The sequence below is a fragment of the Silurus meridionalis genome, chromosome 12 (genome assembly GCF_014805685.1).
Source record: "Silurus meridionalis isolate SWU-2019-XX chromosome 12, ASM1480568v1, whole genome shotgun sequence".
Classification (NCBI taxonomy): domain Eukaryota; kingdom Metazoa; phylum Chordata; class Actinopteri; order Siluriformes; family Siluridae; genus Silurus; species Silurus meridionalis.
In genome coordinates, this window is record NC_060895.1 from 19,664,587 (window position 1) to 19,682,265 (window position 17,679).

A 17,679-nucleotide genomic window follows, 5' to 3' on the forward strand; every position below is an offset into this window, starting at 1 on the left:
GCAATTAAATAATGGGTTATGTTTTATTCTGAAAAGGCCATCCTTTAACTGTGTAATACATGTTTCGAAGATACAATCGCTGATATGACCAGAGGTGTGAATAAAAAAAGTAATGATACTGAAGAAACAAGAGGGGCAAATTTGCAGGAAGCGTCTCTGATCTCTGAATAAATGTGTACAGCTGAAGTGCACATTTGAATAGGGATTTTAGAGGATTTACTGGATTTAGATTTTATATATATATATATATATATATATATATATATATATATATATATATATATATATATAAATAGAATAGCATCTTATGGTAAGTGATATACAAAATGTATGTATGGAAGACGTATGTGTATGTGTGTGTGTGGAGGATGGTTCACATATATCAGTATAAATAAGAGTTCAAATGATGAAAGTAATGTGATAAGTAAGTAATGTAATTAAGCATTTTACATATATATATATATATATATATATATATATATATATATATATATATATATAAAACATTATCATCTCTATATGACAGAATCATTCTGTAACAGAAGTGTTATAGGTGCATGAGTTTAATCCTAAAATACATGTTGATCTGGATATAGATGCGGAGGATATGTTGTATATTATATCCTGTTCTGTTTGCACATATCGAACTAGCTGATAAGATCTTACGCACACATGAGGACTGGGCTGTTTTTAGATGAACAGGGGGATTTTAGATGCCTCTTTGAGGGAGTATGCACTGTTCGAGAATCTCAGTAGGTTTCACTTCAGGCTCTGCAGTGAGTCGTTTCACAGTTCTTCATTGATTATTTTCCATGTCTTGACATTTTCAATTTGTGGATTGGTCATATGAATATGAGTGGGCAGCTTAAAAAAGTGTGAGGTATGGGTACAGTTTAATGATCAATATTTAATTATTTATAAGTAGTTTAAGAACTGTAAAGGTCATTACAACTAACAATTTCTGGACATTAAAATAAATGTTTATTGATCAAAGAATTGTTTTTTTAATGAATGATAAAAAAACAACTATGACATCATTTGGAATATAATCTAATTATTACAATATTAATTATAATTATATTATAAATGTTAATACGAACATTATTTAAATATTATAAATACATTACATTAAAAAAGACATCACAATGCTGCATTTGAACATGAAACATCATGAATTATTAATAATTATTAAAGATTAATAAAAAAAATAACACATGGCAAATGATGTAAGTAACGATTAAGTAAGTAAGTAATGATTCATTATAAGTGATGTTTAAATTTAAAATTACAAAAAAAAATAGTTGGAAGTAACAAAATAAGATATGAGAATTAGTTAAAAGTAACGAAAATTACATGTGGCAAAAGCTAGTATTATTAGTTTGGGGGGAAATTGACATAACAAAAAAAAAAAAAACATTTGGGACAACATTTGCATTTGCGCTATTGGCAGATGCTCTTATCCAGAGTAAATTGGAACTATTTCATTACTAAAACTGAGCACTTAAGAATTTGGAGCTTTCATCAGGAGTCCAGTGGTGGCAATTTCGAGCTAGAATTCATGACCTTCTAATAAAAGGTCTAATCAAAAAACATCTTAACCACTGTGCTACCACTTCCTGACAAGTAATAAAACTGAGATTCACATTTATGGCATTTGATATATACATTTATCAAAATAAACTTTGCAACTAAGTAGGTATAAGTCTTACTTAATACACTTGGATTTGAACTTATCATCAGAAGTGCAATGTCTTAACCACTGAGCTACTACTTCCCAGAAGATAAATAGGTTTAGGTTTGAATAAAAATGACTCATGACAAGAAATGCATTTGTAGTAACAAATGTTTTCTGTGGGAAACAATCAGTTAGTTAAAGGTATCAAAAATGACATAGTAAAAGCCCAGTAGGTTTAGGATTAACAAAAATTGCATGGGCAAAAAATAAATAAGATCAGTAGTAAGAGAAATGATGAACAAGTTTAAAGTGACAAAAACAACTAATAGCAAATTATTAAATATGCTGGAAGTAACAAAAACACCCCACTGTAAAAATAGACAATAATATCTGTATTTTAGATGCAAGACTATATGTTGGCTATTTTTTATTATGAACATACTTTATGATCAGATGCATCCTAGTTTGTGTCTAACCCACTTCACATACAGTAAGGATACATTGTTTATTCTGTTACAGTAGAATGTATAATTCTTCACCATACTTTAACTACAACTTCTAAATTGTTTTCATTTCTTTAAATCAACTACAAAAATAACTGTTTTTAAAATATTTCATTAAATATCCACTTCCCACAGCTACATTACCACTGACTCACTTCTCTAAGTTTAGCTTTGAGGTGAATCGATCAGTTCATACAGATGTGCACCAAGCGGGCCAATCAGCAGTAGCTGGTGTTGGTGAGGGGAGGGGTTGGCCAGAGGTGGCCATGCTGTAACTCACCTACATTTAATCTTCCAGCAGGCTAATTTCTGGGTAAAGCCACAGTGTATGTGTGTGTATGCATCTGTACCGTCGCCCACTGAGGGCATGAGCCTAAACCTCGAATGCATCGGTAGGTCTCTCTTCTCTCAATCTGCTACTTGTTAAGTAAGAAAAAACAAATCAGCTTAAAAGCTTCCGCGCATGTGTCACACTGATTGTAAATGTGTGTGTGGAGAGAGCCTTAGTTTGCAGGCCTGGAGAGGATGTGTCATTGCTAAGAGGTTTTCCCCTTTTTACTTGTGGGCCTCTCTTTCTGTCTGTCTCTCTGTATTTATCTGTCTTTTACTCTGTGGTCCTTAACTTTTTATATTGCAGGTTTGGTTTTCTGTAAAAGTTGTCAACCAGTCAATGACTTCTGACAACAGCACACTCTGTAGACCCGGTTAGTCATTATAGGATGGCAAACATGCATTGGAATCTAAGTAGTGGTTTTTAATTACGAACATTGTTATGTGTTTAGTGATTTTTATATATCGATGTGCAGCAGTGGACTAGGCTCTTCTTTGTATAAGTAGCGATGTTGTTTTAAACTGTAGGAATTACACAACAGGTAAGTTGTCATCTAGTTTCTAATTAGCATTTTCAGATAAATTACCAGTTATATGAAAACACCATCTGTTTCAGTGTAGCAAATGTAACTATTCTTCGATTGTTTCTGCCATAAGCTAAACAGAGTGTTCAGAATTGACTTAGCGAATACCTGTAGCGTTATGTGTTTTGAATGGCACAATTGATGAGGTAAACATAGAAATTTACTGTACTCCTGAGGGCTTCAGTACTATTGCAAGGAAGATCTATAATGCTTAATGTTTGTGTACAGACACCCACTCTCTCTCTCTCTCTCTCTCTATATATATATATATATATATATATATATATATATATATATATATATATATATATATATATAGAGAGAGAGAGAGAGAGAGAGAGAGAGAGAGATAGATATAGATATAGATATGTGTATATATATATATATATATATATATATATATATATATATATATATATATAAATATATATAAAATGTGTGACTATTTGTTTTGTGTATGCTATCTTGTTTTGGAAGCAGCATAGGCTTTCACAAGCTAATTTCTTTTCCCCAGGGCTCTTAAACATTAATAGAAACTTAATTAAAACTTATTGTGCAAATTATATGTGCAATAAGAACGTTAACAGCATTCCACAATTTTGTCAAATAAATGCTATGTATTTAAATTTGTTCTAAGGTAGACGTTTATTCTGGCCGTTGACAGACTTCACAGTTTTTGCAAATGTGCATTATGTATATGCAGCTAGAGCAAATAATTTTTATTTACTGATGTCACATTTAATTGAAAATTTATAAATTCAGAAATAAGTGTTAATGTGATTAAAAATTCACTAAAAGTGTATTACCATAGCATGCTGGAGTTACAGTTAAGTATAAATGTAACTTCCATGTAATATATATATATATATATATATATATATATATATATATATATATATATATATATATATATATATATTTATATATATACTCTTGTTTTTCATTTTTTTAAACCCATCACTGCATGACCTGAATATTACTGAAAGTTTGTCAGCAATAACCTTTTCTAACAATTCAAATATTTTAAACCCTGTTTCCATCTTACAAGTACTTAATTATTTGAAAGTTTCTTATGAACTAATAGTTTTATTTATGGCATTCAAATTTCAGTCTAATGCAATTGCCAGAAAGCAGTCAAGACTCAGTAGTAGAAACTGAAAATAATAATAAGAAACCACAGGAGTTTAAACAAGCAAAAAAATGGCTGAACCTTTACAAAGCTAAATAAACATATAACACCTATTGGAGTACTTAACATATTTTAAACAATAATTTAAAAAAATAAAAGAAGCGTTACCATAAAGTCACCACGAAACAGTGGGGAAAAACTAGGAATTAATAATATAATTTGATAATAATTTTTATTCTGAGTATTTTTACTTTTTGAGCGTCATTCATAATTTAGCATTTGGTCATGTTTGTCATTTTTACTTCAATTTGGTTACTTCTGACAGATATGATTAACCAGAGTAAGACATCTGTTCTCGCAGAAAAAAATACAAATAAATACATTCAAAAGAGAACAGAGAATCTACTTATTAAAAAAAACAAAGGAGAAAAATAATTATAGTAAGTTCGATAAAATAAAGAATAACCACAACCCTGCTCATAATTTTACCGCACATTAGGTCATCATGGGACATTTTATTGTAATGTTGGCTGACCAGTTTATTATATTAACTGTATTTGCCCAGTTTACCTTTTGAAGATTTGTAAGATATGCAAACATGTTAATATACACATGGAAGAAAATCATAGTTTAGATATTAAATTTGGAAAATATGGTATCACTTCACCACGTCTACTTTCCGTTCAATCCATTATCATCATCAAGAACAAACTGAGGGGGCGTGATCATATCTCTTGCATATGCTCTTGCAAGCATGTTTAGCTTTTTTTTTTTTTTTTTTTCTTTTTTTTCAAACTGAACACATAGGAGTTAATAAGAGTCGTGTATTGTAAAAAATATAAATGTAATAAAAAAATCATTGGAGATTTTTTGACTAGCATTAGTTACAACATACTTTTACTTTATTGGATTTTTTTATTAGGCCGAAAAGATCTACTATATCTTCATAGAAAAATGAAAAATAATTTACATTCATGCTACATGACATATAATCCTTTGATGCATTTGTTTTGTAATCAAAATGATGTACAATTTACACTCATCACACTGTTACTACAGTAGATATATATCTTAACCAACCTACTGTATAACCATTTTTGTTGATCAAACAAAACTCATTGCTTTGTTTTATGAGAAGCTGTGTACTGGCATTAGTCACAGTTTCACATTCTGAGGAGGTCTGTGGCTTTAGTCCGAGTTTTTAGAGTGAAATTTCAATGATGATGCAAAGTGTAAGTGGTGTTCTCCGGCTGTGACATGGCTAGACTTGTAGACAAACACCTCCTACAGTCTGTGTTCATCTGATGACACATGTCAGAATGGAGGGTGGGAGTTACGCTTAAACAAAGGCTAGACCTACTTCTGGAAAACACTTCTGTATAGAACTGGACAATTGTGTTTATCTAAGTGTATCTACGCCTTTTCTATCAATAAACGATGCTCCAACCAAATCTATGTTTGTGTACTACCTGACAAGATATCCTTCCAAATAAAATATGGGTTAATGTTAACTTAAACATTAAGAGCCTGGCGTTTACCAGATAAATCATATATAAATGGCATTAATATGCAGCTATGAAGTCTTAATTATTCAACAAAAACTTTATTGCGGTTAGATATGCAATTTGGGAGAATGATGATAACTTGTCATCCTGGGGCACCATTCTGTATAGAACTTGATATGAATCCTTTTCTATCAACCTTTTTCTTTTTCCCTCTAGTGCAGTACTAGACATGCTAGACACTGTGTGAGTCATTACTGTACAACCTCGTTAAAGTTGTTTATCTCTGAAAAAAAAGAGAGAGAGAAATCTAATAAAAAGAAAAAAAGGTGAAAATAGTAATATGAAAGTAGAACTTGACACCAACGACATCACCACTACCAGCAACTCTAATCTAGTACCTGCTAATTTGTATGTCACCAAAAAATCTTATCTCAGACATTTGCTGTGACCTTGATTCAGTTTTTGGGTCAATCGAATTATACAACCATATGTTCTTGAGACACACAGCCAGACACATGAAAATGCAGAAAATAATATGCGTTTTTATTTAAAAAAAAAGATAATAGCAGAGTCATACAAATCATACAAATAGATAAATAAGCAAGTCCTTGATTGTACTGTTTTTCTTGTCACACCATCTTGCATCACTAAATGTTTTTTTTTTAGCCTGACTGTATCATTAGGCCCTGCTTTACTTGCACTAGCATAAAAATATTGTTATAATCAATTGCAAAGCATTTATATGAGTGGCTCTGGGCACCAGTGTTTATAAATGTAAACATAAAAATCTCTTTCTTTTTTTTCTCTTTTTTTGTTAGGGTGAATGGAGATTTCCCAGTACATCATTCACCGTAATAACTTCCCCCAGAATTCCTCTTACATCCTCAAGAATTACATGTTTCTGTCTGTGCCGAGATGATCAGAATCCGCAATCCCCACCCTCTGCCTTATTTGCATCAGACTGAAATGTTTTTGAGGGCAGGTACATTATGTGACACTGTCCTCAGTGTGGAGGGTTACACTTTCAAAGCACATGCATTAGTTCTTTCCTGGGCCAGCAAGACCCTTGAACGACAGCTAATCAGCCAGAATCCAGTTAAACCTACTCCTGCATTGTTGATGGCATTTCCCCAAAAACTGTTAAGCAAATCCTTGACTATGTATACAGTGATTGTGTAGAAGTGCCCAAAGGGGACCTTCCAGATTTGCTCAGGGGAGCTCAGCACCTGGAGGTGCAGTCACTTATGGAGCAGTGTAAGTTGAAAATGGGGATCCAGGACAGGGTTAAAGATAGTGAAGGAGAGAGGTCCTCCCCCAACATTTATGTAGAAGATAGTGATTCAAGAAAAAAAATCCCCTTTTCTGATGAAGTGTCTCTCAGTTCTTCTTTAGAATCTCCTCTGACACACTTTGACCATGAAAAGTCACAACGTGTCACTAACCTCTCACCCCCACCACAGAAAGCCCCTATGTCCATAACCATAGCAACTCCCACAGCCTCTAGGGAACCCATTTCCTCCACATCAGTAGTAGCACAGACACCTTCTTTTCACTGGCCCTCCGTAAACCCATCACATCATATGGTACTTGCCTATACCGACTTCATGGCATTCCAGCACATGGTGGCATGTTCATACCCCACACCCATGTACCCCTTCTTACAGCACCCTCTCCAGCGCCAGATGCCATCATCTTTAGTGGGTTACACAGACCTGCTTCATCCACATCCACACATCCTACGATCTAGGCCTTTCGATAGACCGCTTGTCCCGGAATTAAAACGAAAAACAGACCTCATCAATGCTATGCTGCCTGGAGCACCTGCATTACAGGAAAAAGAAAGGTATGATCACAGTGAATAAGAAATGGAACTATGTAGGTCCTATTAAAAAGTTTAATTATAATAATTAATTTTTCTATTGCATAATTAAAATAAAAAGAAATTAATCAGCAACTGATAAAATTCCTTATATAAATAACTGATAAAATTATTTATTTGAAGATTTTGCCTTAAAATAAAATAAAACAATGTATACTAATTAATTATAATAAAATATAAAGTATATAAATATTAGCCTAATTATGTAATAATATAATATAAAATCTGTAATTCCTTTAAACATTATTATTATTATTATTATTATTATTATTATTATTATTATTATTATTATTATTATTATTTCCTTTTAATTCAGTATTTAACAACATACAGTACATTGAGTGTGTATGTAAATGAAAATTGGATTTTGTTTTCTAGTGGACTAGTAGAGTTTTTGTGAAAAACATTTAGTAGACATTCTAACGTTTTATAACGTGTATAATCATAAAAAATATCATGGTTTCCTTTTTATTATGTCCAGGACACTAGTAATTATAAAGGACACTAGATACAGTACAGACTTTTTTTTTATGACATTTTAATGAATACTAACACTTTACTGTTAATTAATTATTACTATTATTATTACTAATTATGAATTATTACTAGAGCTCATACAAATGATTACATTGAATCATTATCAATCTACAAGGAATTATAAAATCAGTTGTTATAATAAAAAAAATAAATGTTGTTTATGTGGCATATAATGATCCATAAAAGCACACAACTGACAGATCTAAAGCAATTATGCTAGAATTGCAAAGATCAATTAATGCCTTTTAACACTTTTTTTACTTGTGGGTATGTCATAACCACAAATTATGTTACTGTATGAATGTGTATTTACTGACACTGTCTTTCCAATAGACACATTTTTCCTTTACCCCTCCACCTACACACAGTTAATCACAAATGCCATTGTACTTTTAGCTAGCAATGCTTCTTTTATATTATTATTTCAATGCAACACTACTCTGAACAAGATGCTAAACATCTGCTCTAAACATCTGCAGAGTGTATGCAGAACAGATGCTAATTGGCACTCCTACACACTACATACTCAAACCTCATGCAGACACTGTACGTCAGTGTGTGAACCCCTGCACTGTACTGCCCACTCAGTTCCTTTGTGTGAAGTGTTATGGAGAAAAATGAATTGCTATTACTATCAGGATGGAGAAACTGAGGGGAGATCCCTTTAATCCCCCTGATTACCCAAATGGCAAATATGAAAGTCTCTTTTCATCTCCATCACAGCACTACATAGTGTTTCAGTCTCATTTTAAACCATTGTTTGTTGCTTATGTGCACATGTTTGTAACATGGTTTTCAGATGACGCGTCTTTCATATCAATTCATAATCAAACAAAATAAACAAACAATAGCCCAAACATAAAACGCACAAAGACAATGCCAGTGATGGCAGGGTGTGATATGTGAAGGTGGGTTGAAATGAAAACATTTATGAATAGTTTGCCAATTTAACTATCATGTTTGGAGGCCTTAGGTATTATATCTTAAGGCTCCCTGATACTATATTAAGGCAATAACATTAATAACAGGTCATAACATACTTTTTATATTTGACGAATGTTTCTATTTTCATAAAAAACCCACTAATTGTTTGTTTTTGTGTCGTTTTGTGTGATTTGTTTGTTTATTTTTTATTTTCGGAAAGTACGTTTTTTCTTCCAAAAGAAAATAGTGATAGACATTTGTATCTATGAAACCTATTGCTGTAAAATGTTTAGACAAAAGTTGAAGACAAAGTTAGATTCGTATGTGTTTTTTTTTTTTTTTTTTTTTTTTTTTTTTTATAAGAGCGAGACATAAAAGAAATCCATAAAAAGGTTTTACATTAATTTGCATTTGATTGAGAGAAATAATTATTTGATCCCCTACCAACCAGTAAGAATTCTGACTAATATAAGATATATTAGTCTCCTAATATAAACTCGTGTTATGTCTAAAAGACACCTGTCACAGAATCTGGTCAGATAGCTGTCAGAGGACACCAGCGACAAGATTGTAGACTTGCACAAGGCTGGAATAGTCTTCAAGACCATCAGATTCTTGCCTTGGCCATATGTTTTGGGTCTGTGTCATGCTGGAAGACCCATTTATGACCTATCTTCAAGTGTTCTGGCTGAGCACTACTTATTGAGGCTGAAATTAGTCAAAAAAACAGATTTATTGCGGGCGGAATCTTTTTTCCACTCATTCTGTAGATATTAAAATGTCCACTATCGCCTACTACAGATTCCATAGTGTCAAATGAGTCACTAATGTTAACCATTATATAACTGTGAATGCAGTTTTGTGATTTTTTTTAAAATAGTTCTTAATTAGAAAATGTCCTTTATTTTCTAATTAAATTAAAGATTTAAAAAAGTTTGGTAAAAACTATTTTTATGAGGCCGAATTCAGATCAATAAAAAAGTTTAAGGGGAAAATATTATAGATAGAAACATTTTTTTTATACTTCTACTTAGAAAATACTTTGACACATCAAATTCAAGAAATTATATATATTTATATTTTTCAAATGACTTTCACATAATTAGAAGAACCATAGTATGCCTTAAAGGTGTCTACAACCTTGCTAGCTAAGTGTGATTTTATCACACTTGTGATCACATAGTGAATGTCACGATATGAACAACTTGTTAGAGAGCTATGTGCCATAGAAAAATGGACAGAAGCATGTATTAAGCTTGTATAAGGCTCATATTCAGATATAAGCTGTCAGGTTTTAATATGCTAAAGCTTACAAATTTGTATAGCTCTGGTAGGGGTTGGTAGTTAAAAAAAAAGCATGCCGGTGCTGCAGGGTTACGTCACATTTTAGTACTCAATGTGTTCTTCAGTACTTCATCCTCTCTTTATGATTTGAATAGCGCACATCTAAGTTGCAATGCAACGCTGTTGTTTCTGCTGTTTATTTAATTTTTTTAATTATAAAATTGCACATTAAATATTTACAGTGGCATATTTGTGCTTTAGCTTAAGCACATGTAACGGTCATACATTTTTGTGTGGACGGGACTGTCATTTTTTTTACACAATTAGCTATGGGCAGTCCAAATAAAATGCAATCCTGGAATGTTATTATACATAGTTCAACCCATTTTTTCTTATTCAGCTGCTTCAGATTCAGTGGCCTGTTTTGCCTTTGTACAGGGGGTTTATAGATTAACAGACAAAAATATATTATCTTAAATTCAAGAGAATGTAATAAAAAACAACACATTCCGTGTTCACTTATTATTATTATTATTAATATTATTAATTATTAAGATAAAAATAAGGCCTATTACCATTATCTATCTTATCTTTTTTGAAGTGGAAATATACACACACACATCTTGCTGCATTTAAACCTACATGTTTTTTTTACATTTTTTTCACAGGAAGTCAAAGGTACAGTCAGATAAGGAGAGACACTGTAGACATTGCAATAAGACAATAGTCGAAAACCCTTGGAGACAGAGCACCAGGTCGGCATCTTCAGGTAAATGATGCACACTGGTTAACATGATTATTATTTTATTTTTTACAATGATAAACAAATAGCTGGCTATCTTTTAAACTCATAGATGACTATTGTTTGTAAACTGAGGTGAATACTGAAATAAGGTTCTACAACTTTATTCATTTGAGTTGTATACCAACTTGTGAAATGAAATGCTTACAACCAAAGCACAGAGGTGTTTAAGGAGCTGACAGTGAAGCCAGTAAGAGTTTCATTACCTGAACAGAAACAAGTGTATGATAGTTGCATGAAGAATAATGAAAGCTGAAACTGAGCATGATAGTTGCAGAATGCGATCATACTCAAAGCAAATACTAGACACAAAGCACAGTTGTGTAAATTCGTACAGTGGTTGCGATTTTTTGATGTAGTATAATCTGCTGCCGTATTTAAAACTGTAATTAATTATTTATATTATTCTGACTTATACCACAACACTTTTATTATTTTATTATAGACTTGTGTTCTAATATATTTTCATTTATCATATAATAAGAACTGACAAAAGGGCTAGTATTATTGTATATAGATACCCTACATAATTCTCAAACTAATAATAAATGCATAAATTCATAAATGTTATAAGGTTTACATAAAAAACTACAAATTAATAAATATACACATCAAAAAGGTATAATAATAATAAACAATCATATACATATCTATCGGAATGTTAAACATTGTTCTTAATGTTCTACTTTTGTTAATATTATTTAGCAAAGAAAAACAACATACAATAGTTTTCATTTGGACATTGTGGCATGTGGTAGCTGAGTGGTTAAGACGTGTGATGTCTAATCAGAAGGACATGATGCCAAGATGCCACTGCTGGACATTTAAACAAGGCCCTTTTAACACTCAACTGCTCAGTTGTATAAATGTAATAATTGTTGCTGTGGATGAAGATGTCTGCTAAATGCCATAAGTTTAAATATTTTCTGAATTTCAAACTGTATCTACATTGTTAATGTTTTCTAACTGGTAGTAGTTCCACATGACTTTCTGATTTCTTGGTAACATGACTAGCTGCTTGTTTTTCTGTATTACCTAAATTCAAGAGAAGAAAAAAAGGCCTATTAAAGGAATGTATGTATTTGCTGCTAGAGTTTTTGGATATAAGGATATAAGGGCTACTATGAAGAACACATCACACTATCCTGTGGAATATATTTTAATAACATTACACTCCAAGAATTTCTTACTTATGTTGGTGAGAATACTGATAAATGGATGGATGGATGGATGGATGGATGGATGGATGGATGGATGGATGGATGGATGGATGGGTGGATGGATGGATGGATGGATTTATAGATAGATAGATAGATAGATAGATAGATAGATAGATAGATAGATAGATAGATAGATAGATAGATAGATAGATAGAATGATGTGGCTCTCTCTTGTGGTACATTGGTGCACTACTGCGGTTGCCTGACTGTAGACACTGTACAGTACGTTCCACATGCACATAACAAGGAAGCATTGCAGGCATTACTTTTACCCTAAACTTGTCTTTAACTCTATGTGTGTTGCATGATAGGTAGATAAAATTGTTTTGAAACTTTAATTAATGCAGCAAGCATCTAAGGTTTCATGGTATTTTCAAGCTCGGGGAACTTTAATGTTTTTGTTTTCATCGCTTCCTTTCTTTCTTTTTTTTTTCTTCTCTGTACAGCATCCTGTATAAAAGCATATGTGTGCATGTGCATGTCTGCAAACAAGAAAAAGAGCAGGAGAGTTTAAAAATAGACAAAAACCCACCAAAAAGTTGTATGTCATTCTTGTCATGTAGAACAAAGTTAAAGCAGTATTCATCCATATGTTCTTAGTTCTCAGAAACACTCTTGGTATCGAAACAAAGACAAAAGTGTTAACCACTTTTTTTTTTTTCTCATCATTTGACTTGTGAGGGAGGATGTGGTGTGTGTGTGTGTGTGTGTGTGTGTGTGTGTGTGTGTGTGTGTGTGTGTGTGTGTGTGTGGACACATGGAGCAGTACAGCAGGTTGCACACCGAAAGCTGTCACAGGATGTGCTTATCTAAAAATGGGCCCCCTAACACAGTATGGCAACTTTGGAATACCACTACCTAGTTTTTGATCACACATAACATTTAAACATAAAAGTTGTACAGTAAAACACAAAGTGACCTACAAACTGCAATTCTAATGATATAATGGTAACCTGCGAAAAGCATAAATTTTTAAAGGTGTCAACTAAATTTTAGTTTTAATTGATTGAATGATTGAACTTTTATAAAAACCTTGCGCAGTGTGCAAACTGTAACCTGCAAACCAAACTATATATATATATATATATATATATATATATATATATATATATATATATATATATATATATACAAATACATACAAACAATTTTGTACTCAACCTTTATACAAACTGCAAGATTTTATCTTTATTTTTTTAAGTTTTTTAACATTTTCTTACTTTAAAACTATACAAATTAGCAACATTTACATCAAGTCCAGATAATCATTTGATCCCTAACACATGAATAATAGATAATAGTCTTATAAGCAGATACATATATGAATCGAAGTTACACTTTTTTTTCATCTGGTTGAGAAGTAGAGGTGTGCAGAAAACATGCAAAAGTTTTTCACAGGCAAGTGGTCAGCCTTGAAGCGTGTGAGTGTAAGGGAGTGGTCAGATTTGAAGCCTGCGTGACAAAGAAAGCTGCAGTAGCAGTTTATATTTCATTTACAAAAAAGGAAACAAAGCACTGCACAGTTACACATACAGACCCCCTCCAGCAAATAGAATCACAGATCAACAAAGCTATGTACCTGTAAATGTACGCACATACTCTTTCTTTAGAGCTGCATGTATAGTTGATTTGTAATAGAAATTTAAATTAATATAAATGTCTATAATGTCTCTCTTGTTATCTTTTATATGTAATGCAAATTGCTAAGTACACTTTGTACTCTCTGTTCTGCTGTACTAGATGAATTTCCCCCTGACATCATTAAAGCATTAAAGTGATCATTCACACATATCTCTAAAGTGATCAATATAGTAGGAAGGTGGAAATATCTGGGGGGAAAAGCCAACCTCACTGGAAAAGATTTAGGGAAAAGCTAATTGAATGATATTATATATATATCTATATATCTATAGATAGATAGATAGATAGATAGATAGATAGATAGATAGATAGATAGATAGATAGATAGATAGATAGATAGATAGATAGATAGATAGATAGATAGATAGACCTACATTGTGTAAAGAAATAGGTTACTTCCTAGTGGAAATTTGTGGCATGTGTGTCTGTTAGTGAACTGACCACAATGACCTGCTTATCTTTTTTCCACTTACATACCAAAACAAGCAAAATAGTCAAATCTATTTAGCATATACTGTACTGCATATTTCTGATCTGAAATTACCAGATAGAGTAGTACAAACTATAAGTATCTCTTTTTCATACATAAATACCCGAGACCTACACATACTGTGTGTACAAACATACTCAGAAACACACACACACACACACACACACACACACACACACACACACACACACGCACGCACGCACACACACATATCTTTTTGTCTTACATGCGGCCAGCTCTCAGGAATGGTGTTTTTCCACATCAAAGCATTTAGACAGCTTGTTGAGCACACAAACATAACATGCTTGTGCAGGGGAAATGTAAAGCTACAGTCATGAGATGACCAGTATATAAGTAAACACCCACCTCTCTTTGGGCTCGCTTTTATCTTGTGGTAATCATACTGGCCATGAGAAGCTGATAATTTAAAACATGTGAGCAGGTATACAACAAAGACAGAACTTCTAACCCAATGTACTTGTAATGCACTTAGGAGACTGTCTATAATATTTAATTTTAAATTGGCTGAATAAGGATTTTTTTTAATACCTGATGCCCCAAGCTATATTTCATACATAAATCTTTTTTCAAAGGAACAATTATATGTAAATATAAGTATGTCATTAAAATGTATTAAAAATAATAATGGTTAAAGGAACCTACACACTAGGCCAATCCTTTCTATAAAGCTGAATTGAACCAAACTGAATTTAATTTAATTTAATCAAATCTTTGCCCAGATCTTTTGTTGTACTTACTGTACACCAATTAACTGTGGTATATTTAGTAAGGTTCACTTAAAAGTTTAGAATGCAACATTAAAACATTACTAGAGGACTGGCTTGTGATTAAAAAATGGGAGGAATGGGAAATGGTTTCTAAATTTCCAATGATCACCTGAAATAATAACTGAAAAAACAACAAAAGCACAAAATTAAACTGAAAATAAATAAATAAAATTCGAAATGTGTTACTGCTTATTTCTATTTTTCTGTGTCCATTCTGTTTGCAAAAATCCAGATGAAACGTTAAGAACTGATCTGAAACAATTGTCTTTACCAATCATCCTTTCTTTCGCCTGTATTCTTAGGTTTAGAGGAGCTTCTTTATGAGTGCAAGTTCTGTCAGCGGGGTATAAGAGAGAAGCGTTCACTGCGCTCACTAAGAAGAGGCCATGGAGGAGAAAAACCTTACCAGTGCAAACACTGCAACAAAAGATTCAGTCTGAAACACCAGCTAGATACACATCTCAGGGTTCATACAGGTACAACACAGGGGACAAATGACCATCATTCTAGATACATATCTGGAATTTATTTAGACTTCTAACCAAAGTTTTGTTCTTTGGCTGTACTGTAATGGATTTTGGTGGTTTCCTTACCTATATACATTGACCTTATTTTAAGCTTACAGTTTCATTTTCTCATGCATATTCCATGTCCCCAACAATTAGAAATGACATTTGTTTAGTCCTAGTTATTCACAAAGGTTTTGGATTTGCTCTACCTTTAAATATTACATCCGTCTTGTATAGGGGGTCTGAAATATTATTATTGTTATTATTATTCTTATTATTATTGCTTAGTTTTTGTTATTATTATTAGTAGGTTTGTTTTTTTACACTTGTGTTATTACACTTGTAAAAATCACAACTTACCAACATCAGTTGCCATGTTCTTATTAAATCTGTTAACATTAACAAATACCCTGCAAATAATATATTGTACTAGATTGTACTATATTGTACCATATATTGTAATAATATATTGTACTTGTGGAAATTTCAGAAATAATAAGAACTTTAGTACTTTAAAACTTTAGTACTAAATAATTATTGTATAATAATAAAATATTATTGTATAGTTTAAAGTAACATTCATTAGATAAATCTATGCTGAAGGTTTCTGTGAAATTATTTCATGGTTACAAAAAAGCTTCATGTTTCATGAAGTAAGCATATGTTTTGCCTCTTAAATAGAAAAATAATTTAAAGGTAAAATATATTAAAGTTACAAAAATTGCAGCAATAAAAATAAACATTAATAATTAAAAGAAAGGAAAGGACACTGTTTTAGAGTGTGTGTGATTTTTGTGTTTTAATTAAGATTTTTCTTTTTCCAGGTGAAAAGCCATTTGAGTGTCGGCTGTGTGGTCAGCGGTCACGTGACTACTCTGCTATGATCAAGCACCTGCGCACTCACGGGGGTGCCACACCATACCAGTGCACATTGTGTTTAGAGTTCTGCAGCAGCCTGGTCACCATGCAGAAGCATCTAAAGGGTCATCCAACTCAGGATTTTCCCCCTAACTGGAGCTTGAGTAGCACCTACCTCTACATCTGCCATGCATAAGAGCCAGAAGATTCTGACCAGCCAAATTCCATAATCTGCCAGCCATAATATGTTTCTGATAAATAAATAAATTATAAGATACATATATTTTATTATATTAAATTATAGAAAAAATTATAGAAAGAAATCATATTATAATATTATGTGCAGACAAAGAAAAACATAAGGAAACGTTTCACAGTAGCAGATTGTAAAGTGAGAAAAAAATTAAGCCGCATAATGTACATAGCATGCTATGATAAATAATTTCAGTATTATCAGTTTATACATCTTCACATCTTGCTTTTGAGCAAAAGTATTTCTGGAAGTATTTGGGTACAGTCTATTTTCTGACTTTATATTGATCAATTCTAATAAAAGGTTTAATATAATGTTAGGAAAATCTAAATACAGAAAGAAAAAGAAGAAAGAATAGAAGGAATCATTCATTACATTATCACATAAGGATTTCTGAGACGAGGCCTTTGTGGATATGTGTCCTTTATCGGATGTGCACTTTTGAATGCTAAATGTTTCAAATGAATTCAATATTTACAGAGTGTATTTTATGAATTTTGCTGCCTTAAAACTTTGCCATATGCAATTTATATACAATTGCTCAAAACCATCAGGCTCCTTTTTTATTTGTCTTCAAGGGACAAACTTTTTTTTTTCACAGAAACATTGTTCCTTATACCACTGTTGCTTTTTTAGCACTCAGAATATGTATAATGATAAACATATTCATGGCTTTTACAATTAAAGAATTAAAGCATTATCATTACTACCAGAACATGTATTTGTGTTCAAATTTGTTTCCCCAACTCTCTTCAGTTTTCTTAATTG

General features: G+C 32.1%; 1 protein-coding gene across 3 annotated transcripts; it reads left to right on the forward strand.

Moving 5' to 3' along the window:
* Positions 1-2,438: 2,438 nt before the first annotated feature.
* zbtb32 (zinc finger and BTB domain containing 32) lies at positions 2,439-17,626 on the forward strand. Of its 3 annotated transcripts, none has more exons than XM_046862156.1 (5): positions 2,439-2,570; positions 6,545-7,569; positions 11,019-11,119; positions 15,594-15,767; positions 16,625-17,626. In XM_046862156.1, the coding sequence occupies exons 2-5, from the start codon at positions 6,971-6,973 to the stop codon at positions 16,852-16,854; spliced, it is 1,104 nt and encodes a 367-aa protein (XP_046718112.1). In that variant the 5' UTR covers positions 2,439-2,570; positions 6,545-6,970; the 3' UTR covers positions 16,855-17,626. The 3 variants fall into 3 exon arrangements, with proteins under 3 accessions (XP_046718112.1, XP_046718114.1, XP_046718113.1); XM_046862158.1 differs by lacking the exon at positions 2,439-2,570 and adding an exon at positions 2,694-2,721; XM_046862157.1 differs by lacking the exon at positions 2,439-2,570 and adding an exon at positions 2,765-3,050.
* Positions 17,627-17,679: the final 53 nt, after the last annotated feature.

What these genes read in the sequence shown, in the direction of transcription:
- zbtb32 (XM_046862156.1), top strand. Translation starts at nt 6,971, where the DNA reads ATGGAGCAGTGTAAGTTGAAAATGGGGATCCAGGACAGGGTTAAAGAT. An exon ending in GCATTACAGGAAAAAGAAAG is followed by an intron (nt 7,570 to 11,018) that starts GTATGATCACAG and finishes TTTTTTTCACAG; the next exon opens with GAAGTCAAAGGTACAGTCAG. An exon ending in CACCAGGTCGGCATCTTCAG is followed by an intron (nt 11,120 to 15,593) that starts GTAAATGATGCA and finishes CTGTATTCTTAG; the next exon opens with GTTTAGAGGAGCTTCTTTAT.